Source organism: Anthonomus grandis, chromosome 7, assembly GCF_022605725.1.
Source record: "Anthonomus grandis grandis chromosome 7, icAntGran1.3, whole genome shotgun sequence".
NCBI lineage: Eukaryota > Metazoa > Arthropoda > Insecta > Coleoptera > Curculionidae > Anthonomus > Anthonomus grandis.
The window spans coordinates 32,603,633-32,628,851 of NC_065552.1; the positions used below are offsets into that span (position 1 = coordinate 32,603,633).

A 25,219-nucleotide genomic window follows, 5' to 3' on the forward strand; every position below is an offset into this window, starting at 1 on the left:
ACTGACGCTTGTCAAAACTACCAGTCAAATAAAATAGGTATTAACAAACAATGATGAAATATCTGCAACGTGAGTTAGAAATACAGAGAACGTAATTTTTCCGAACTTACAAAAAAACTTTAGAGCCGATTATTTCACAAACGGTTAAGAATCGGACGAGTATTATTTATTTAAGTATTATATATCTTTTATCTATGGAATCGGATTTAAACATATAGGTTAAGTCTTTTTATTTTGACCTTCTGAATATGTTCCCAAAATATTTTCCTTTCCTCCCGAAACACCCTGTATATGTGTTTAACACCAAAGTGTAATTTTACACAACTAAGGCCGCTTTCAGACGGGTCGGTATGGCAGCGGTACAACAGCCGTGCGGTAGACGTTCGGCATGCAGAGTAAATGTCGCTTCTATATAACCAAATGTTTGACTTCACACGAGTCGACGCAACAAGATTTCGGCACGACATGCTTTCTACATGCTGCTTATCTGCAAGTTTTTAGGCGGTAACTGGTTTATACCGCATGTATGTTTGATTGTTTACGTTTGTGTTTGGAAGTTGAAAATGTCGAACGAGATAAATTTAGTACAAGAAATAGAAAATTATGAGTGTCTCTATAACTACAAAATCGAAGAATATTCGCGGAAAGATATTACGGATACATGGGAAAGAGTGGCAAAAAAACAAACCTCTCAGGTAATAAACTTTTTTTATATTAGTCTTATAAACAATAGTTATACTGCCATGGGATGCTACCATTTGGTTTGATAAAATAATTAGCTAAATAATTACGAACAGTAGCTCCAGAAGATGCAGGGTTTATGCGAATAATCTCTTCTAGCAAATTATAGTTTTGAACTGCGATATTCAGTCGATGTTCGGATGTTGGTGTCGAATACCACGTCCCGTCTTTAATTCGTATAAAATTATGTAAAACACAAACACATTTTATTATATTTATAATATTAGAGATTTTTGTACACCTTATGGGGGTTAGCAACACTTGAAATTTTTGAGTTACCATGCCAAAACTACATTCTATGGTTTTTCGTCCCCTGCTCAACCTATAGTTAAATATACGTTTCTTATTATCCAGTGTTTGTATAGGGAATGGTCTCATTAAATATCGTTTTAAGGGAAACGCGTTATCTCCTACGAAGAAATATAGTACTTTTTCCTGGCTCTCATCATGTGGCAAACAAGCACTAGCGGGTAGATTTAGACCATTTCTTTCCAACCACTGACCTAAATTTGATGCACGAAAAATTCCTCCATCATTATTTTTGCCTGCATAGCCGGTTTCTTTTCTATCATTGTGAATAAGCCATCTGCATCACAAACCGCAAGTAAAACAATTGAATGGTAGTGTTTGTAGTTGTAATTTGTTGATCCAGAGTTGGGAATTTTTTGTATTCTAACGTGCTTGCCATCAAGTGCTCCTAAGCAGTTAGGTAAGTTCCATAATTCGTAAAAGCGATTTGCTGTTTCCTTCCACTTTTTGTTAGAGGGAATTTTCATATAAACATTGTGAAGAGTGTTCCAAATAGCTAATGTTGTTTCATTTACTATATACGATACTGTCGTAACTCCTCTTGCAAAATATAAGGCCAGAGCAGAATAAGTGCATCTCGTGGCAAGATACCTAGAATTAATAAGAAATAATCAAACATATAACTTTTCTATTTCTACTAGGCCTTTTATAGGATGTCCGAAGAAAGTTTTCGAGAATTATTAAGAGTTGTGGCACCTTTTCTTCACAAACAAAATACAGTGATGAGAGAATGTATCAGTGCAGAGGAAAGGTTACTTATAACACTTAGGTAAGTAAAAAAAAATATTTTTTTAGTTTATAAAGTTTAATTTTTGTTTTGTGTATGGGCTTTTCCACACACGGTATTCTGGGTTGTGATTTTTTTCTTCAATAAAACACCAATTTTTCGGTAAATAAGTGTAATTAGAAGAATGAAATAAAGCACTGCACTAACCGTACAATTCTGTTATTGTTGTATAAAAAATACAAATAAAAATTTTACAAAGTAAAATTCTGATTCTAACCGAATCTTGTGTTATATACTGTTTAATGACCTGTTGGCCTAAAGTTAAAAGTGTGAATGTATATAAAAATATGGATGTAGTGGAGAATGTGGCTGTGTAAAATGCTTACATAATGAAACGTTGCATTTTGATTATAGAAGGATCTTTGTACTATTTGTCGGCTTTAGTAAGGAAATTGAATAAGCGGTTTTAAGAAATTAAATCTAATAACTCTGTTTATAAAGCTAAGACTGTTTATAAAACTTAATATGCCGCCTGTAATAAAATATTAAATTTATATCATGCGGCTGGCGCGGCGACTAAATAAATTATAGTCTAAACAATTTTTTGACATTTTAAATATTTATAGTAAATATTATAAAGTTATTGGGATTTTAAAGGTTTTCCCAAAAGGTTTGATTGATATGAGATTGTTCTTCCCGTTCATATTCATTTGGTGGTGAAGTGATTCCTATCTGGGCCACCGAAGTGAAATTTCCATATAGTCCATTATTAGCTGAAGATATTTCATTTGTACCAAACGAATGTCGTGATGATTGAGAAACACTTCTTGATGAAGAGTATGGGTAATTATTTGAGCCAGTGGAAGAAAGTGGGGTTGTTATTGTAGATGGTCCTCAGCTTTTCTTTATGTTGTCAATCAAGTGCAGAACTTCTAGCTTAAAGTGTCGCATTTGATCATCGGTAGGTGTTTTAATGTCGGGTAATAAACTAAGCAAAAAATATTTTCTAACAGTTTCATGATCATCAGTAGGGGCAAGTTTTTTTTCTTATTCTGCAAATACTCCAAAAATGATTTGTCCAAATTATTGTACATGTTCTTTTTCTCTGTTGTGTTGTACTGTGGGTTCTTCGTCGACTTTGATGTAATAGGGACAGAATCTTCTCTCTCGGAGTTATTATTAAATAACACTTCTGATGGTGCAGCTGATTCTTCATCTTCATGGTTATTTGCGGCAGTCTTATCCACTTGCAAAGCGACTTGACTTTCTGAAGGATTTGGTGGGCCTTCAATAATTCCTGGTGATTTGTATTTATTCGTTTGACATAGGGCAGAATAAATAGCAAATAATCATGAAGGTAGTATGGTTTCTTTGACTTTGCCGAGGAACCACTCGGGGCTGGCTTCAGGCTGCGTACAAATGCTGATGATCGAATGTTTTTTCACCTCTCTTTGCATTCTTGATCTGTAAAAATTAAATATATGTATTAATTGTTATTATTATTATTATTATTATCATTATTATATATGGCTTCTTTTTGTTTCAGATACCTAGGATCTGGTTACACCTTCATGTCTTTGTCATTATATTTTCAAGTAGGACACAGTAGTGCTGTGGCAGAAATTATAACTGCCACAACACTGCTTATATGGCAAAAACTGAAAGATAAGTACATGAAAATACCAAATACTGAGGACTGGAAAAATATATCTCAGCGTTTTTATGAAGTCTGGAACATACCAAACTGTTTGGGAGCGATCGACGGGAAACATATACGGATTGAACAACTTCCTAATTCTGGCTCAACCAATTTTAATTATAAACAATATCATTCAATTGGAACATACCGGAAAATTCACCTTTGCCTCATGATGATTCGCAGCAAGATTTCCCGTTTTATTTTGTGGGAGATAATGCGTTTCCGTTAAAGCAATATATGATGAGGCCATATCCTTTGACTTTAATAGATAACAAAAAAAGAATTTTCAATTACAGATTAAGTCGTGCAAGAAAAACCATTGAATGTATTTTGGAATGATTACAGAAAAATCCCAAGTATTGAGCTGCCCAATTCGTTGTAGAAAAATAAAAAATACGGTAAATATAATAAAAGCTGTTTATATTTTTAATAATTTTGTCCGAAAACGGGAGGGGTCTCAGTATACAACATCTATAAATGAACGAACAAGAACCACAAATAGACCTCAAAACGATATTCTTTTGCAAGAAGAAGACATTAATTTACAGCCGACTTCAGGCCCAACGAAACTGCGAAAATATTTGACCAACTATTTTATAAAACCACGTGTTGCTCGTCCTTAGCAAAATAAATATTGTTATTAGTGTATTTGCACCAAAATAAAATATTAAAACAACCTCAATTAGCATTAAATAAAACATTATTTGTTTGCAAATGTGTTTTAAATTAATTAATAGTATATTGTATACCTAGTAGGAAAAGCTTAATAAGCCGAGACTGGCAATACGGAGTCCGGGAATGTGGCTTTTCCTACGAGGTCTACATACTATTTTTCCGAAAATCGGGAATCATTAAAATTACGGTAAATTATTACTAATCATGTTAAAAATTTTAAATCAACATTATTATTTTTTCCTTAAATAAAAGAAGCCATGAAACATTGTTTCGTAACTACGAAAACGAAGTACATAATTTGAAATTGTCAAACTTGACGAGTGAAAAGTTTATTTGTGGCGTCTTTCCAAAGTATTGATTTTTTAACGTTTTAAAAAGCCAAAGTAACGTGTAAAATGATGAGTGATGATGACTGTTCCATTTCTGGAACCCCCCCAGAACTCACGGAGGCAGTGAATGCTGCATCATTGGAATTGTTACCAGTAAAATCTAGAAATAAGTATAACTATGCATACAACCGCTTCATGGACTACCGTACGAATAAAAATGTAACTTCTTTCTCGGAAAATGTTGTAATGGCATACTTCTTGGAGCTTGGTTCCAAGATGAAATCTTCAACTTTATGGGCCAATTATTCAATGCTGAAGGCAACCCTTGCAATTAGACATGATGTGGATATATCTAAATATTCAAAACTTCGGGCATTCCTGAAACGGCAAGCACATGCCTATAAGCCAAAAAAATCCAAGATTTTAAGTAAAGAAGAAATAAAGAAATTTATTCAGGAAGCTCCAGATAAGGAATATTTAATGATTAAGGTAACTTACAAAACTTCAGTTTATATTTGGATTCTTTACATGCTTATTTATTGTTGTAGGTAGCTGTAATATTTGGAATTTCCGGAGCTTGCAGAATGGACGAGCTGGTTAAAATGACTGTACAAGATATACAAGACCTACTATCTAAACTTTTAGTTACCATACCGGATTCAAAAACCAATACATCAAGATCATTTATAGTAAACGAAATGTACTTAAATCTATACCGCAAGTATGTCTCTTTAAGACCAAGAGACATGAATACCACTCGGTTTTTTTTTAAGTACCAAAATGAAAAAGGTTGTAGACAAGTAGTAGGAATTCACCAATTTAGAAACATGCCTAAAATAGTGGCCAGTTATTTGAATTTGCCAAACTCGAAAGAATATACCGGCCACTGTTTTCGTCGGTCTTCTGCCACAATGCTTGTTGATTCTGGTGGAGATATTACTAGTTTAAAGAGACTGGGTGGATGGAAATCAACAAACGTCGCTGAAGGATATATAGAAGAGTCTCTTACTAATAAGGAAGAAGTGGCAAATAAAATTTTCACAGCAGAAAAAAATCAAGAAAGTAAATCTAATATTTCTAATACTGCAGTAACGTCCAATATTAGTTATTGTCATACAAATAAAATTATTAGTTTGGAAAATATTCAACAAAATAATGCTATTAGTTCCCAAGTTCTTCCAGTTTTCAATACTTGTACTAATTGTCAAATAACAGTAAATATAACAAATAATAAGTAATAATTTTAAAATATAATGTTAACCTTGTTTGTTGTTGTGAAAGTTTTAAAAATAAAATTGTTTAGGAAAAAACCTGTTCGCATTTATGTTCTAAAGTTTACTGTATGGAAATAACATTTCCTTACAGTACAGAAATGAATATTTCCTTACTGTTATTTTCGATTGCCAGGCAACAATCAAGTTGGAGGAAATATTGACTTTTTCTTTCAAATATGTTGTCAAAAATGTTATTATTTCTTATCGATTTTCGGAAAATAAATTTGTTACTTACCAACTTGGTTTCTTTTGATATTTCAGGCCACGCTTTTTCGGTTATGTCCTTCCTTGAATAATCCGACCGTTTGAAGCTATACAAACATGGAAATTTTTCCACTTCAATGACAATTTTTAAATTATTGTCTCGTTCGGCGGCCATTTCCAAAAAAAAAACAATATCGCGAGGCAACAGTTTGCACTTTGCTGGCGACTAAATAAAAATGTTGACGAGCAACTTGTAGCCACGTTGTCGTATCCCTTTCATGTCGTATCGCGTCGTGTGAATAGCTGCATTTAAATATATGGCGGCGACATGTGAGCGACATTTTTTTTTTTTTTTTTTTTTTTTTTTTTTTATTAATAATAATATATACATACAATGCATTATTACAAGTCAAGTCAATAAAAGATAAAATACAAATTAACAAGTTTTGCCCAAAAGCAGATAAAATATAACATCTAATCACAATATTTGCACTAAACTTAAAACACTTAACATACATTCTTATTAAGACAATATTAACATATAAGATTAAAATTAAAATTGGGATGAGAAGTACTCCTCAAATGAGTAGAATGCACCCCTCAAAAGATGCATTTTTATTTGTTTTTTAAACTGCGGAAGGCTAAGAGATTTAATGTTTGTTGGAAGACAATTATAAAATTTTGGTGCAAAGTATCTGGTTCCATTTCTTGATCTCTCAAGCCGGCTAAACTCAGGCACTAGCTCATTACAATTCCTAGTTTCATAATTATGAAAATGTAGGTGGGTTCTATAGTGATCCAGATTTTGGTGAACACGCAACAGGCACTGCATAATGTACACGGACGGCAAAGTTAATATTTTAAGCTTCCGAAAAGATTCCCTACAGTCATCTCGGTAACCCTGACCAGTCACAATACGAATACACTTTCTCTGCAGCCCAAATACTTTATCTATATGGCAGGAATGACCCCATGTCAGTATGGCATAAGTTAGCTGTGAGTGAAAACTACTATGATATGCTGTAAGTAAGACCTGCAAGGAAGTAATTCCCGCTAGATTTCTAAAGAGGAATAACAGACTGGACAGTTTACTAGACAGTTTGACTATATGTTGTTCCCAAGTCAATCCTGGATCAAGGTGAACACCAAGAAACTTAGCCTCATCTGAACAGCTTCCAAAAGCAGGATGCTCAGTCAATGTATTGTGCCGCAAAGTAAAATTAAGTGTTTGTGACTTTGAACTATTGAGAGAAAGACGATTTGCCAAGAACCATTGAAAGAGGTTATTCTCCGGGGTCTGGAGATCTAAATTAATGATATTTGAAGGGTGATAACTTTGATAGTAAGTTGTGTCGTCAGCAAACAGAACAGTGCTAACAGAGCCCCCCTGTGAAAAGGCCAGATCATTTATGTAGATAAGAAATAGTATGGGTCCCAAGACAGACCCCTGTGGAACTCCATATTTCAAAGGCTTAATATCAGACTTATTCTGATTAAAGACAACAAACTGAACTCTATTCGACAGGTATGACTCAAGCATCTTAATTGCTTCCCGGTGAAAATTGTAGGCTTCCAGTTTTTTTAGAAGAATGCTATGTGTCACACAGTCAAAAGCCTTTGTGAGATCCAGGAACGAGGCCAAGGTATCAAGAAACTTTTCAAATCCTTCCAGGATATTACTTGTAAAATGGTCTATAGCTAAAGTTGTTGTCCTGTTTTTCCTGAAGTCAAATTGAGTTACTGCAAAGAGCTGATTTGACTCAAAATAGTCATTAATCTGGTTTTTTAAGATTCGTTCATGCACTTTAGACAGAATAGGTAAGAGGGAGATGGGACGATAACTATTATAGTCATCAGCAGATCCTTTACCTTTAAAAAGAGGTACAACTTTTGCAGTTTTAAATGCTGCTGGAAAAATGCCAGTGAGTATTGAGTGGTTGATTAATTTAGTTAAGGGAATGATAATTTCATTTTTTATAGCTTTGATAATTTTTGTGTTCATTCCATCAGAGTCTTTACTGTGGCTGTTTTTTAATTCATCAATGGCTTCCATGACCTCATTAGGGCTAGCTGTTCTAAACCTGAAGGGTAACAAGTTGGTATGTGGAATGAGTTCAGATATACTTGAAAAGTTTGGTCAGTATGTTCAAGTTTACTTAATTCTTTCTCAGCGATGGAACAAAAATGATGTCTATACCTTTTCCTATAATCAGATAACATTTCTTTTGGCACGAGAATGGGGTCTCTTTTATGTAATGATACAAGGAACCTTAGCCTCTCCCGCATATCTCTCAAGTTACCATCAAACCAATTCACCACCCTAGGAGATTTATCATGCCCAAGTAGTTCTGATTTTTCAGGAAAAGAAAATTTAATTGCATCATTTATAGAATCAATAAACAGTTGAAAGCGCAAATCCACATTTAGAGACATATTATCAATAAAATCAAAGTCTAGAGAGGACATAGTGTTACATAAAGTAGACAATCCTACATCAGTAATAGGTCTGTAGTTTATCCGAGTTTTAAAGTTTGTGCGAGCCACTTGACATTTAAATAATATGCCCTTATGATCTGAGGTGTGAGTTAGATCAACAGGTTCAGACGTAAGTAATGAGCAATCAATATTAGTAAAAACATTATCAAGACAATTGTTACCGAGTATATTAAACCTTACCGATTTTCTCAGATTAAATGACCTAAAGAAATTGCAAAGCTCCAACGCCCTAATATCCCTTTTACCGAAATGCACATTAAAGTCACCCGTTATAATGAGAGGCTTGTCAACATCTAGTTTTTTAAAAGCTTTTACCATTGCACTGAAAAACTGATCAAAGTCGCCATCAGGAGTACGATACACAGTGACAAGCTGCATGTCATGTATATCTAACAGAATGCCTGTTACCTCACAGTGTTTTTCAATAAATAAATTCTCAATATTTAATGAGACAGATGATAGGGGTTCTTTAATATATATACTTACACCGCCATGAGTCATCACCGACCTGGAGAAGCCTGAAACCATTTGGTAGTTTTTGATAGTTATTGAGTAAAGCTCGTTTGGTACTAGCCAATGTTCGTTAATACATAAACAATCTGCTGATACATCATTGAGGAGTACCTCTACATCTAAAAAAGAAGTGCGGAGACATTGGATATTGTAGTGAACAATATTAAAAGACGAAAAATTTACATTAAAATCATTACAATTGTTAAAGTTATTCGAAGAACACTTATTACGCAACGGAGGGGCGTTTACTGCACCTCGGAAGTCCTCAGCTGGTCTGTGGTCCGGGAGCTTTGCAGGTGCATAAAATGGTTTATTGTGGTACCCACTGGCCACAAGTTGGGTGATAATATGGCTTCTTTCTTATGACAGGGGACACCCACCTTAAAAGAGCTGTACCAGCTGTCTTTCTTCGTAATCATCTTTACACAGACACAGTTTTCATCCAGTTCATATTTTTTGAGGAAGTTTTCAACATCAGCTGCTTTTGTTTCTGGGGCAAAGCCCGAGACAAAGATCCAGGATTTATTGGCCGCTGGGGCAACAATTTTTAGCAGGTCGTCCTTGTTCTCACCTTTTATGGGACTGGGTCTTCTGTTGTGGTTCCTTTTTTTGTATGAAACCAACTTGAAACCTTCATCATCTCCATATTGCTCGGGTATCGTGTTGATGTCGTGTTGCTTCGTCTGTATTGGGCCTAAGTATGTTTCAATGTGTGCACCCTGGTCGTACAACCAAGTCGTGTGAAAAGTCGTCCGTAATCGCAATCGGGCATAATCGCAAATAGTCGTCTTTAGTGTGAGCGCACCCTTAGACGTTCGTTGGCGTCGCTCAGAATGTCCAGTCGAGCCAAATCGTTGTGCTGCGCTGCATTTGTTGTTTTTGTTTTGCTCTGAATGGTAAATTCAGGATATTTTTAATTATAATTAATTAAAAAGTTAATCGGATCCTAAGTCTTACTGTCCCATAAACTCTAGCAGTGCATGGTTGCAGGTTTAAGAACTTAACGCGGCTTAGCTTAAAGTTGAACGACAACGATAAAAAAGCTGCATAATTTTGGCACTGTCCAAGAATTCTAGGCCCCTTGGTGGAACCGGTTTTAGTAAACCATAAACATTCGTTTATAAAACCCGATATCCAGTTTATCCAGTCATTTTTGTGCGGTGTACATCAGAAACAGGTACATTCTATTTTAACAGTTGTTATGTAAATGCAAATCAAAACTTCTAAAAAAACTAACCTATCTTTTTTCATGAAATAAACGTCTTTAGATATTCGCAAACGATTTTGCATAATATTTTAGTAAATAATTTAAGGTCCTGATTCTTATAAAACTCTGGTATGAATGACCAAAATAGCAACAGCAATGATCTTTTTAAAATTTTTGGTTTTAGTTTTTATGATATTGCCGAATTCTTGTTCTTAGCCATTTCTTTTACAGCCTTCTGTTTTGCTTCCAGTATATGAAAATCAACATGTTTTCAACACCACTTGGATCATTACCTGTAAGTAAATGCTTATAGCTATTCTATTATCATGTTGTTACCAAGTCTTACGTATTTTATGTTCTGGGATTTTTATTTTTTTAAGTATTTGATGTGTCTTGTCCTCCATTTTTTGTTTTATTTTTTTGCCGAGAATGATTTTTGTTTAGTTTTCAGCATGTACTGCATGTAATTATCGTAATTATAGCAACTCTTTGTCACATTGAAATTTTTTTTCTTTACAACTAGGGAGCAGTTAATGTTTGACAATTCCTATTTATAAGGAAATAAAATAAAAATGTAAAGATCATCACAAACATTTCACAAATCAATCTAAATAAGGTGACCAACTGTATTGTTCAGGACAGGTTTTTTTTTATTATTGTTAAGCAAAATTTTTTTTTTTAAATTGTGCATGCTTGTGAGATTTAGTTTTTTTTTTTTGGAATCATGGTAGAAACAAAATGAAAACCTGGGAATATATATTACTTACGTTTTAGTTTAAAGTGAATATGAATTGGTCAACTTATGAAACATACAAAAGTAATTTCCAACCATTATGGGTAATACAAAACTCTATATTAAAGATAATTTTTAGGAAATATAGGCGATATCCAAGTAAATCATTGTATAACAGCGACATGTGCAACTTAGACTGTTAATACATCCATTATATTTGTACCTATACAGGGTGTTTCTTAACCTATACGCATAAACTTTGTTTATTCTGGTAAAGCCAATTATTATATTGTGTGTATGTATCGTTCCCCAAATAGTAGTATAAGTACTTTTTTAGATAGGCTTGAACAATTCCTTTTAAAATTTTCTCCTAAAAATACTATAATTCTTGCTGGCGATCTTAATATAGATTTTGAAGATGGGGAGAATAGGGCTACATTGGATTTAATTAATTTGCTTTCTTCTTTTAATATTTCTATGCATGTTAACAGCCCTACGCGTGTAACAGATACCACATCAACAACCATTGACTATGTTGCCTCCAATATACAGGAGAATGTAATTTGTAATGTATTTGATCCAGCTTTGTCTGATCATAATTCCATCCTGGCTCAGGTGCCATTCAGAAAAAGATACAAATCCAGAGGTTTGGGTAGAATTTACAGCACAAGGAACTTCCGGTCTTTTGATGCAGGATGTTGGTCTTTTAATTGGGACTCAATATTTTGTGAGCAGGATGCTCTTGCTTCACTTCACGCATCTATTTCAAAGTTGATAGATACTTTCCCGTTCACCCATTAAAAAATCGATTTAGGGACCGGAAAAGATGGTTAACTCCTGGTATTCGCATTTCCGGTCATAATCTTAGATTTTTTGGTATTTAAAAAAAGTTCTACCCAATAAATAATTTTGTATTGTCGCTATTCTCGAGATATCGAAAAGTTTACCGGAAAGTTGTGTGTGAGGCGAAAAGACTCTATTATTTCAAACGTTTGAAATATTCCTCCAATGAGCAACGCGAAGCGTGGTCAATTGTTAATGAGGTTGTGTCCAAAAGTAATGGCTCTCAAGAAGTGCAGATTGATTCTGACATATTGAATAAGTACTTTTCTTCGGTTGCTGATATCCTCACAAAGGGTCTCTCTTCCACTTATGTCCCTCTCAAATTTTTACCTACCACTAGTGGAAACTCATTCTACCTCAGCCCCACTACTCCCAGGGAGATTTTTTGCACTATAGGATCGATGAAAAAGAAAAGGGCATCTAGTGACAATGGTATTTCAGTGAATTTATTGGAAAAACTTCCTTTGAGTGCTATTCAGGCTCTTTCTGATGCTATTAATATTTCATTTCAGTCAGGCACATTTCCTCTTTGCCTAAAATTAGCAAAAATTTTGCCTCTTTATAGTCAAAGTCAAAAATAGCTTTATTGTTACGTAACATCATCTGTTGTTAACAAAGCATTATATAAAATCTTAAAGATAGTTGACAACATAATCTTTTACAAAAATATAAAAATTTTAACAATTCTTACATACATAGAATATAAAACACACCCAAAGAAAGGGTAGTAAGAATTCACATTACGCTGCGCAAAACTCTTCACTGTCAAAAAATTGTATTTAAAAACTCGTCTACAGAATAAAATGCTTTAGCAAGCAAGAGTTTCTTTATATTTTTCCTAAAACGTTTTTCACAATTTATTAGCCTTATATAAAGGGGTAGGTGGTTAAAAAGCCTTCTGCCCCCGTACACAAAAGAGGACTTAATCTGCTCACTTTTTGGGATAGGCAGAGGTAAAGAGAAGGTTGTTCGGAGATTGTAACCCAAGGAGGGGGGGCCAAGCTGATGGCGATATTTTTTGTGGATAAGACAAACAGTCTCTAAAATAAAAAGGCATGGCAATGTCAGGACAGAGTGTTTTAAAAATAATGGCCTACAGGGGCTACGAAAGGGAGCTGCACACATGTAGCGTATGGCTCTTTTTTGCAAAATAAATAGAGAGCTGAACAAATACTGAGAGCACACACCCCAAAACACAATACCGTATCTCAGATAAGACTCTATAAGAGCATGGTAGGCAATTTTGGCCACATCAAGTCCCAGAGAATGTGTTATTACTCTAATAGCATAACAGTTGGATGATAACTTCCCTAATAAAGAGGAGATATGATTTTCAAATTTTAATTGCTTATCAATCGTCAGGCCCAAAAATTTGCATGTTTCAGAAGGACTTATTGTTTCATTTTGCAAAGTGACAGTTCCAAGGTTACATTTAAAAGTTAAAATATTAGTTTTAGAAATATTAAAAGTTAATCTATTAGATTCACACCATGACTTTACAAGAATTAAATCTTCATCAACAATATTCCTTAATCTCTTGGTGTCAGTGTCATGCCAAAGTAATGTTGTATCATCCGCAAAGATAGTAAATTTGCCCCTAATTGGAATTTGAGAGATATCATTGACATATAGCAGGAACAATATTGGTCCAAGAACAGAACCCTGGGGTACACCAGCGTCCATATCCAGATGGGATGACATATCATTGTCAAAGAATACCCTTTGTGTTCTTCCAGATAGGTAGGAATGAAACCAGTCGAGAGCAACTCCTCTGAATCCATAGGTTTCTAGCTTCTGTAGCAGTATTCTGTAACTTACACAGTCAAACGCCTTAGATAAGTCACAGAACACCGCCGCCGCACTCTCCCCCGCGTTCAACCCCATGTACAGACTCTCCAAAAAATTGAAAATAGCATCAGATGTACCCAGTTTCGTCCGGAATTCAAATTGCTGATGGTTAAGAACATTATGCCGTTTCAGAAATTCCATCATCCTAGTTTTTACCAATCTTTCTACAAGCTTGCCAAGCGTGGGAAGCAGAGCTATGGGTCTGAAATTTGATGGGTCATCATAGTTTCCACCCTTAAATAATGGTATAATCAAGGCATCCTTGAGTAAATGTGGAAAGGACCCACTTGAAAGTGAAACATTTAACACCTCAGCTAAAGAATCAAGAGTTGGTAGCGGTAGCGCTGTTAGGACCTTTAGTGACAGCCCATCCCATCCAGAGGAGTTCTTATTTTTCATTGAGGATGGAGCTTCCATTATTTCACTAGAATCTGTTGGTCTAAAGAAAAATGTTTCAGGCACCTTAATGTTGTGTAAGTATGAGCGCGGATCTCTAACAGACTGAGGCAATAATATTGATAGACCCAAAGCAACATCCTGGAAAAAATGATTGAGTGTTTCGGCCGACACCGTGCTATTAGAAACAGAAGGGTTCCCACGTTCGCCTCGTAAGTCATTAACAATTTTCCAAGACTCTCTAGACTTATTTCTTGATTGGTTTATTTTACTTGAGTAGTATAAGTTTTTTGCCAATTTCACTCAATCAGCTATTAGAAAAGCAGAATTAGCAATAACATACATAAAGAGATGGTTGGATTTTAGTTTGTTATCACTTAATATTGATAAGACCCATTTTATGATGTTTGCATTGACTCAGGCAACCCTTCCTAAAGTTCAAGAGCTCAAGGTACATGATTATCTCTGCGATATACAATATTTGCACTGCAAATGTCAATCTACCGTTAAAAGAAAATGTAATATTAAGTATCTAGGTGCATAGATGAAAATTTAACTTGGAAATCACACATAGAATTTGTAACTGCTAAAAGAAGGAAGTTGATTTATTATTATTAAGTTTTATGAGCTACGTAACATCCTACCAATTAAAATTCTTAAAACTATATATTTATCTTTAATTGAATCAATTCTAAACTATGGTATTATTGTCTGGGGAAATGCTCAAAAAACTTTTATGTCAGCTTTAAATGTAGCACAAAAGAATGTAATTAAAATAATGTCTTTTAAAAACAGAGGATAACCATCTGAATTGCTATTTCATGAATGCAAATTATTGACATTAGAACAACTCTACATAGTGGCAGCACTTAGATTTATGTTAAAAACAGGAAATATCTCATCAATTAAATACTAGAAATTCATCTCGCCAAAATGTTAATATACCTTTAGTAAATAGTTCAGCCATACAGAGACATATCTATTTTCTTGGTCCCAAACTGTACAATTTCCTGCCTCTTTCACTAAGAACAGGAAACTATCGTCAAATTAAACATAGATTTAAAAATGGCTTATTGATAGTGAGGTAGCTATTAATAATTTTGGCTAGATTAACTTGTTAATTCCTTCTCACTAGATTTCTTTTTCCACTAAACTAGCTTAGTCTCCTTCCATAAATTAACATTATATAACCTCATTATTATTATTATTATTATTATTATTATTATTATTATTATTGTTGATTGTTCATTTACTTAAGTATTTCTTAAAAATGTAAGTATTAACTACTGCACACACAGATTTATAATCCATTGTGCAGTTTAAAGTAAATTGTATAAAAAACAAATGTATTAAGTTTGAATAAATTGAAAATTGAAATTGAAACTTAATTATACCATGAAATAGAAAAACTATAAATTTGCAAATTATTTAGCACCAAAATTTTACAACTTAATACCAAATAAAATTAAAACTATAAGTAGGATTAAGATTTTTAATAAAAGGTGTAAGGACTTTATTGTAAATAATTATGAAACTTCTTCTAAACTTATGTCATAGGGTAGATAAATAGGATTTAATTGGACCCTGGTAAATAAATAGGCAAATGAATGAATATATGATATGGTATCAACCTCTAGGTGCCAATTAAACAAAATTTTTGATAAAAAAGAACAATGTCTATGAAGGACTCAAATGTATTGTATGAATATTTAAACTTGAATAAAATTTGATTTGATTTGATGGTAATACAATTTGTAATGTGGTAAATCCTGGGCTGTCTGACCACCATGCTGTGTGTGTTAGGCTTCTTTCTGCAAAACACCAATTATTCTCTGGTCAAAGATAGGGTAGGAAAACTGTACTCTAGAAAAAATTTTCATAAATTTAAAATTTCACACTGAGTTGATTTTCGATATAGCTTTCCCCTTAGTTAAAATTAAGAAAAAAAAAGAAAACCCCGGTACACCAAAGGACTGCTAACTGCAGGTAAAAATCTAAGATCATTACATAAGTTCATTACTAAGATATTAATATTTTACCTTAGAAAATTTACAATTGATAATGCACATTTTGGGTCTTATGTTAATAAGTACAGTGGGATGTACCGATTATGATAATACCAGAAATTTTCATGACAAACTGTCATGAAAATTTTCACACAGAAGTTAGAGGAAGTAAATTAAATAATAATAGAACAAAACTAAAGGTATTACAAATATGAAAATTATGTTAGAACATGGGTCAAAAGTTATCATTAATAAAATCATCTTCTATAGGGTATAATCTGCCTTAGGTAATAAAAGTTATTTTAACTTGCTCTTTAACCTTTTATTATCTAATGTCTGTCTAATCTTTTACTAATATACACTGGTGGCCAAAAGTAGATTGACAACTACTTATTTTTCAAATTTGTTTATATCACGGTTTAGGAAATGATAAATTAGGTGGGACAGTACCTGATTAAAAAACAAAGGAGCCTATTTGTAATGTTTAATTATATTTAAACTATTTATTCGTAATACCCAATTTTATAAAAAAAATATTAAAAAACTAAACAATTTTCAAGTGGCCAAAATTAAATTGACAAATTGAAAGCTTACTAAAATAAAAATAAGTATAGAAAATTTAAAAGGTTTTATTCAATAATGCGTTGCATAGCCTCTATTTCTTCTCACTTCCACCAACCTTTTGGGCATTGACCTAATTAAATTGTTAATATAGGACGTGTCAATGGATATCCAGCATCTTCAAAAAGCTCTTGTTTATTTTTGAAATTTTTACATCCGATGTGACGATCAATGTAATCCCAAATGTTCTCGATCGGATTTAGGTCCGGTGACTGTGACGGCCATTTGATAACATTAATTTTTTCTTGGGTCAACCATTGCTTAACGACCTTGGATGCGTGTTTCGGATCGTTATCATGTTGAAAGTAGTGGTTCAGTGGCATAACTTCATCAGCGTAAGGTACCGCATAACATCCTGCAGTATGTCTTTATACATGAAACGATCCATCGTGCCTTCTATCAAGTGTAGTGGACCCATCCCATAGCCCGAAAAACACCCCCACACCATCACGGAACCACCTCCATGCTTGACTGTGGACACCGTATATTTGGGATCATACCTTTGGTTCACAGGACGCCTAACATATCTTTTGCCATCCGAATTAATCAAATTGAACTTTGATTCATCACTAAAAATAACTCTTTTCCATTCGGAGACTGTTCAGTGACTATGTTCTCGAGCAAAGCACAATCGCGCCCATACGTTTTTTAAACATAGCAGTGGTTTCTTTGCAGGGCGTCTTGTTTTTAAATCACTATATCCTTCTAATGGTACGACAACTAACTGAACCCACACCTTCTTCTTCCAAATGCAGCTTGATTTCTTTTGAAGTTGCGAATGGGTCAAGTTTTGCTTTTTTCAAAATTAATTTGTCAACACGACTAGTGGTCTTCTTTGGTCGGCCAGTTTTTTTTTAGAGGAACAACACTTCCACGGAGATAAAATTTTTTATTATTTGACTTACTGTTGCCCTAAAAGAGAAAATTTTCGAGCAACATCCACCTGTTTAACCCCTTTCCGATAATTCGCATCTTAATATCGATCGATAAAGTTATACCACGTGACATTGTGAATATTTTTCAAAACTAATAGTAAGGAAAGTCAATCAACAGAATCCAACGCATAAAACTCAGAGACTGAATAAATATGTTGTTTGTCAATCCAATTTTGGCCACCTAGCAGTCAAACAAAATTATTGGAATTTGATAAAAAAAAATATTGGGAAAAAGTGCAAGCAATAAAAATCTATGGAATTTGTTTCTTCAAACTATGTTGTTTACATTCCTGAACACTAATAAGCTTAACCGGTTTTTCCTTTGCTTCAGATAAAATATATCGATAAAAATGGAATTTGTCAATCTACTTTTGACAACCAGTGTATATGAGTGAGTTTCTGTTAAGGGAAGATGTAGGAATAATTAGAGGAAAATCATCTACCTGAAGAGTAATTTGTCCAGTGTCGGAGGAAGATTTAGACATTTATAAATAAGTGTAGCTGTTTTGAAGATAAAAAGAAAAAAAGATTTAGGATTTTTTGAGATATGAAGAGGAATTTACAAGAATTTCTTAACCTAATTGTCTAGACATATGAAAATGTGCGTGAGTTTCTGTTAAGGGAAGATGTAGGAATAATTAGAGGAAAATCATCTACCTGAAGAGTAATTTGTCCAGTGTCGGAGGAAGATTTAGACATTTATAAATAAGTGTAGCTGTTTTGAAGATAAAAAGAAAAAAAGATTTAGGATTTTTTGAGATATGAAGAGGAATTTACAAGAATTTCTTAACCTAATTGTCTAGACATATGAAAATGTGCTTTAATAAAAATGCCCTGCCCAAAGTTAGTAAACCTGAAAATTATTCAGAGCTTAGACCTATATCAATTATCCGTTGATGGGTGCTGTACATCCAGACACAAAATGTTCATAGTAGGTGACTTCAATTTACCGGAGGCACATTGGTCGAATGCTAAAAATGAAGTGGAAATGTTGTACTCCTCAAATTTCTCTGCTTTACATTTGGCACAAACTTATGGTTACTACAACATATACCAAAGTATTGATATTCCCAATAGTAGAAATGTGTTTCTAGATTTATTATTTACGAATGACGTTTGGTTATTTGTGAAATTTCATCTGATCCACTGTTGACTGACAAGTGATTCTGTCCATCAAAAATCATATTCATGTAGCTTTAAATTAAAAAATGCTGAGTCTGATTTTCTTACTATTGAGGATTTTTATTTTGATTTTAAAAATGGTAATTATCAGGGCTTAAACGATCCTTTATTTTGAATCAATTAGGACTTTTTTAGTAATAGCAATATGGATGCTGTTTTAACAGAATTTTATGGAGGAATTTTGGAATTCAGTGTTTTGTACTATATAAAAAGTTCAAGACCCTTTCCTTATATTTCTTATTTTTTCCAATGTGTGAAGAGAGCTGATTTTACTCAAAAAAACTAAACCCAAAAAATATCCAATTACTGGTAATGTTAGAGATTACTTAAGTCATTTATTATTATTATCATTATTAACTCTCTTTATCGAATTTAGTTCCATAGATTTTCAATTGGATTCAATAGAATAATAAATCAGTTATTTTTATCACTTTCTTTAAAGTCTGTAAGGATTCAGTTATGTCCTTACCTATCCATATCGTGTTAATTATCAAATTTTCTTCTGTAAAGCTATTTTTTTTAGTACCGAAATAGGTAGTCTTTGTTAGTTCAGATTGTGGCCTTTGACTTAACATTTTTTTTTAATGGTTTTGTGTCGAGCACATTTAGCCACAAGTTCCAAGTGGAACAACATGTTGTATGATGGCTTTTATCTCTCAGCCACCTAAACACCTGTGTCTCAAACAAATTAGAAAAACTCATTGGTTCACTTTATTATCTAAACATTTATATCTAACTCTCTATAATATAGATATCTGCTTATATCAGTGATTTTAATATCTGTATTAAATTATTTACTTATTTACTTTATTTATTTTTATATATTTACTACCTAATAGGAAAAAATAGGACATCTTTTGAAAATTTTAGACAGGGTCACTCACAACGCTTCTGGCCTTGAAGTCCAAGCAAGGCATTGTTTTAATTTAAGACAATACAGGGTGACTCGGATAGGTAGGAAAATAATACTAGAAAACATAGTATAATATTATAATTTTACTATTCATTATTGCAACTCTAGTTTTTATGTGAATTATATTTGATTTTTACATACCTTTAAAAATTTAGCAAAAATTGCTTCTAGTTTTTTATTTGTGGTAACTTCTACCATAAGGGTTGCGTGGCACATTGGAAGTAATAAGGATAGTTTTCCTTTAAATTTTTTAAAATTTCTGTTATGAAATTCATAAAATTAACCAGTTAATGGTAGCCATGAGCAGGTGATAACAAATAAAGCAACCTGCATATACCGCGCTTGCCAAATCTAAATGTCATATCATTTGCAGTTCGCGTCAAGCGTGCAATTCAGAGAACACATTGGATTTCAAGAGGACTACCTCAGAAATATGGAGCAGAACAACGGTTCAGGGGATAGCTGTTCTGGAGGCTTAGACAAAACCAAGCTGATTGTAAACTACATCCCCCAGTTTGCCACCGAGGAAGATTTGGGCCAGATCTTTGTGCCCTTGGGTAACGTGGAAAGTATTAAGATTATGCGCGACTACAAGACTGGTTACAGTTATGGATTCGGGTTTGTTAAATATTATAAGGAGGAGGATGCGGCCAAAGCCATTAATATGTTAAATGGGTTTAATTTTAGGTAAAGTTATAACTTATTTATATTTAAGTGCATGGTAGATTTAGACTGCTTTACCATCTTGCCATTCTACAAAATCAATTTATGCGATTTTTCAGAAAGCTAGTGTATACATTGGACTCATTCTTGAATTTAACCCTAATGAAACTAGAAAAGTTAATCGGGAATTCTGATATTTTAACGCTTATTACCTCAAAACAATACACCAATCAACATTTAAAAACCCATTATTTTAGCTCTTGGTGCAGACCAATTACATATGTAATAGAGGCTTTTATGATAGGTGGATATTTTAAACATGCATACAAAATATCTGCTTGACTTGAGTTTGGAATACTTCTTTCTCTCTGGAAATCTGTCTAGATTTTGTCTTACTCATGTTTTCTGAATGTTTACTTCTTTTCTCTAGCCTCCTTTCTTTCACAAATATGAGATCATTTAGTGTTTTTCAAGAAGTTTACCTTAAGAATATACGATTTAAATTTGTTATGTAACAATATATTTGATTTAAATAATTGTTTTCGTTGTAGAAACAAGCGTTTAAAAGTATCATACTCCAGACCCCCTGGAACCGACATGAGAGACTCCAACCTTTATATAACCAATCTTCCGAAAGATGTTACAGAACAGGACGTAGAAAATTTGTTTAAGGATTATGGAGAAATTGTTCAAAGGACAGTGTTGAAGGATAAACACACCGGAATGCCGAGAGGAGTAGCCTTTGTTAGGTAAAGCAGATCATTTTTATTATTTAACATTTATAAGGGATTGCCTAACGGCACAAATCTGCCAATAGTCATAGAAAAAACGTAATTTGGGAGTTATATTTGATTCATATATTCTAAGCTTTGCATCTCACATTAAAACTAAACTTAACGTTCACTTAAAAAATATTTCATTATAAAAAATCATTTACCATCCAACACTAAATATTTGGTTCGCGACTCTCTGATTATTTCTTTACCTAATTATCGTGACTCTTTCACGGTGCTTTTATCAAAAACATTTCAAAAGTTGCAAAATAGTTGTACGCGTTTATCTTTTACCGGCTTTCGTTGTTGACCGAGGCAGTGTCATTAATTATTCAATAATTACCATGTTAACACATTGCCTACCGCAACAAAATTACATGAACATCGAAGTAAAAGATATCATGAATCCGAATCTTACGATTTTTAACTGCATATTTTTAGATTATTAATTCAAAACATAGACAGTCACGAAATAGGCTTAAAAAGTCAGTAATTGGGACATTTTCTGCAATGTCTAACGGTAGAGTAATTTTTCAATAGATGTGTAAAAGTGTTCTTACATTCCAACTCATCCCTTTCCTTTACTAGTGGTCATGATATAATAGTTGAATATAATGGCAAAATAATTACTTCAAGGTGTATTTGAACCTTTTCCCTTTCTAGTTTTTAAGAATTAAAAGAAATATACTATTATTTATAAGATACGACGAGGGCTGTATATACAGTGCGTCCCAAAAGTTACAACTCCTCAAGAATAGGAAGAGACGTGGATCAAGCTCCACCTCCGATCCGCACAAAATCGCGGCCAAATTCGACAATATTCCTTCATTATTTCATGCATTCTTGAGAACGAAACATTTGTACAGTCCGCAACAAATGGTTAGTATTAATCTAAGGTGTTAAGAGTGTGTTCAGTTTTTCAAGTGTTAAAGTTGTTGATGTTTATAAGATAGTTTTGAATAAGTGTTTTTTAATAGTTAACATGGAATTTCATTCGAAATTAAACAGAAAAGTCTTGACAGGACAAACGAGAGAGGTGGTAGCTAATGTACTTTTTTATGCAAAAAGAGGCTGCACAAAATCAGCCTCTAAAAGATTTTAAAAAAGTTCAGGAGAGTGCTGCTTTAGCAACAGGAGTAAGTTTGGCTACCATCAAACGCATCTCTAGGGAAATGAAAAATATTGAAGAGGGTGCTTCAACATCATTTACAACGCCCAACCAAAAAAAAAAAATTAGAGCTGCATTAAAATCCAACTTGGACGATTTCGACCGCGGCCTTCTCCGTCGAATCATAATAAACTTTTATGTTACGGAAAAACGAGTGCCTACCTTGCGACAAGTAACTAAAAAATTAAATGAAGCAAATAATTATGCAGGGTCCTATGAAACTATAAGAAAAGTAATGAGAGAAATGGGATTTCGATGGAAAACGGCTAAAAATAACAGAAAAATTTTAATGGAAAAGCCTGACATACAAGTGCTCAGAAGTAATTTTCTTAGAAGCATCAAGCAATATAAAGAAGAAAAACGCCCCATAATTTATATGGATGAAACCTACACTCATTCTTCGCATACCCATAAAAAAACATGGGGAGACAATACTAATGAAGGCCTTCATAGTCCAGTATCAAAAGGGCAAAGAATGATTATTATTGTTCATGCAGGCGGTGAAATGGGTTTTATAAAAAACGCGTATTTAAAATTTAAATCTGGAACTAAGTCGGGTGACTACTATAATGATATGAACTTTACAAATTATAAGAAATGGATTCAAGATAAACTCCTTCCGAACATTCCAGCTAATAGTGTGTTAATTATAGATAATGCCCCATATCATAACGTTCGAGTGGAAAAATATCCTACTATGGCCTCTAAGAAAGATGTAATGAAGAACTGGTTGAGACAATGCAATATTTCATTTTCAGAACAAATGTTAAAAGCGGAATTATATAGTTTAATAAAAATATATAAACCTAAGTATAAAACCTATCAAATAGATAAGCTTATGGTCGATGCAGGTCATTCAGTCTTAAGACTACCGCCCTACCACCCGGACTTAAATCCAATTGAGTTGGTATGGGCTGCTTTAAAACAATATGTTGCTGATAAAAAAAATATAGATTTTAAATTTGCAAATGTCGATCAGTATTGTGACGAATTTTTTTCTGAATATTCCCAAGAGAAATGGAAATAATGCTGTGATCATGCGATTACTTTTGAGCGTTATTTTATGCAACAAGAACCAGCCCTGGACCTAGTTGTGGATGAGCTACTTATAAATTTGCAAGAAGATTACAGCGATAGTGATTCGGATTTTTTGGAAAACAGTAGTGCCGAGTCAGAAGACGAAATTTAGCCGTCAATTTAATTTTAATATTCCAATAATTTTTGAGATAAAGAAACACGGTAATTTTTGTAAATACTCTTCTTAGTGTTCTTATTTAATTTAAATAATTAAGCTAAGAATAAAATAGTCCCAACAATTTTTGGGTATAGATACTCTAACATGATATAATAGGTATTAACTATCTACCTATTAGAATAAATTAAAACTAATAATTTTATTATTATTAATAATTTACGAGCGTATAATACTTAAGTTTAGACCCAAAGCTAAGTTTTTGTGGCAATAATATTTTACGCCGAATGTACTTACGCGAGCGTCGCGTCGACACCGTGTCCGGCTAGGTATATGCATCCTCGTTCCTCCGAATGCGTTCTCGCTTTGGGCTCTACGCAGATTTTTTTTTACCAAGTATAATCGTATTTTTGACGAGCAGTATATTTAAATTCATTTAAAAATTAAGCGATGGGTTTTTTGCACAAACGCTCAAACCCGTCGATTTTTATTTCAAGTTGCTTTTTTTATGTGAAGTTTGTATATTCAGGGTTGCTCAAAAATAAATTTCGTCCATTAACTTAATTTTTTCAAATGAAAGCACCTTTTTTTATTTAGTTTTTGAATTTCGCGTGGAATTCTACGTCGATATTGGGCAACAGAAAATTCGCATTGGATGATGGAGATGAATACCCAGTACCCTTAAAAACTAAATGTGTGGTGTGGAATAGTGCACGGAATAGTAATATGTCCATTTTTCTTTGAACAGATTTTAACGGGACAAGTGTATCTCGATTTTCTCCAATTTCAATTAGTTTCCGCATTACTAGCTTTGTTTCCAAATCCGCTGGACCCATACCTAACTACCCTGACGAAGAACTAATTTTCCAGCAAAATGGTGCCCCTCCGCACTGTGGGTATATTTTTGGATGAAACCTTTCCCAATCGGTGAATAGGAAGGAGAGGACCCATCGAATGGCCCGCTAGGTCGCCTGACCTAACAACGATGGACTTTTTTTTGTAGGGATACCTCAAGTCAAAGGTATTTGTTAATAGCCGAAATAATCTAGACGACTTGAAAGAGAGCCAGAACTCGGGAAATTATTGGAAATGTTTAACAAGAGTTTATTGATTGCCTTGGATATTGTCAAGCCCTGAATATTATCGATTTTGAACATTTAATTTAATTTTTATTCTTTTTTTATTTGTTATATAAGTCGTGTTTTTTTCGATGCATGAAACATACGTAAAATTCCACGCGAAATTCAAAAATGAAATTAAAAAAGGTGCTTTAATTTGGAAAAATGAAGTTGATGGTCGAAATATATTTTTGAGCTACCCTGAATATACTTCACGTACAAAAAAGCGCAACTTGAAATAAAAATCTGTTTTTGCAAAAGACCCATCGCTTAATTTTAAATGAATTTAGACATAACTTTTGGGAAGCACTGTGTAATATATATAATGCAAATATATTATATTCATAATATTCATTGAGTTAAAAAGATGATGAATATTGCAATATTTAATACATTTAACTTTAATACATAGAACTTCAGCTTCTAGAGATTCCACACAATTGCGGCTTAAAGTGTATATTTTAATTAATGAAAATAAACCTTTTTAAGAAATTCAGTTTCAAAAAAGTTTCTCATTTTTTCTTTAGTATCGAAGAAATTATTTATAAGTACAACAATAGATATTAGATAGATAGCTGATTTGATCATTATATTATCTGAATTATTTTTAACACATGGAAAAGTTTGAATTTTACTACTGGTACCAGGCTTCAT

At 33.3% G+C, this 25,219-nt stretch overlaps 2 protein-coding genes across 8 annotated transcripts in view; both read left to right on the forward strand.

The window, feature by feature from the left end:
• The window catches only part of LOC126738210 (sex-lethal homolog), a 50,726-nt gene that overhangs the window by 14,637 nt on the left and 10,870 nt on the right, over positions 1 to 25,219 (forward strand). For 3 of the 7 annotated variants that reach the window (XM_050443426.1, XM_050443427.1, XM_050443428.1), the window contains exons 1-3: positions 3,797 to 3,874; positions 20,025 to 20,338; positions 20,866 to 21,063. In XM_050443426.1, the coding sequence (XP_050299383.1) occupies positions 3,800 to 3,874; positions 20,025 to 20,338; positions 20,866 to 21,063 (587 nt within the window). In that variant the 5' untranslated portion in view covers positions 3,797 to 3,799. Of the gene's footprint in view, positions 1 to 3,796; positions 3,875 to 9,818; positions 10,145 to 10,405; positions 10,470 to 20,024; positions 20,339 to 20,865; positions 21,064 to 25,219 lie in introns of those variants that run through there. The other 4 variants (XM_050443430.1, XM_050443429.1, XM_050443431.1 and 1 more) reach the window with 4 other exon arrangements.
• LOC126738208 (uncharacterized) lies at positions 3,894 to 5,744 on the forward strand. Its single transcript, XM_050443422.1, has 2 exons — positions 3,894 to 4,969; positions 5,029 to 5,744. Exons 1-2 carry the CDS (start codon positions 4,547 to 4,549, stop codon positions 5,716 to 5,718), a joined length of 1,113 nt encoding a protein of 370 aa, XP_050299379.1. The 5' UTR covers positions 3,894 to 4,546; the 3' UTR covers positions 5,719 to 5,744.

Bases quoted from the DNA above. Each gene is read 5' to 3' on its own strand.
- LOC126738208 (XM_050443422.1), top strand. From the start codon at position 4,547: ATGATGAGTGATGATGACTGTTCCATTTCTGGAACCCCCCCAGAACTC. The intron at 4,970-5,028 runs GTAACTTACAAA...TTATTGTTGTAG, and splicing joins AGGAATATTTAATGATTAAG to GTAGCTGTAATATTTGGAAT.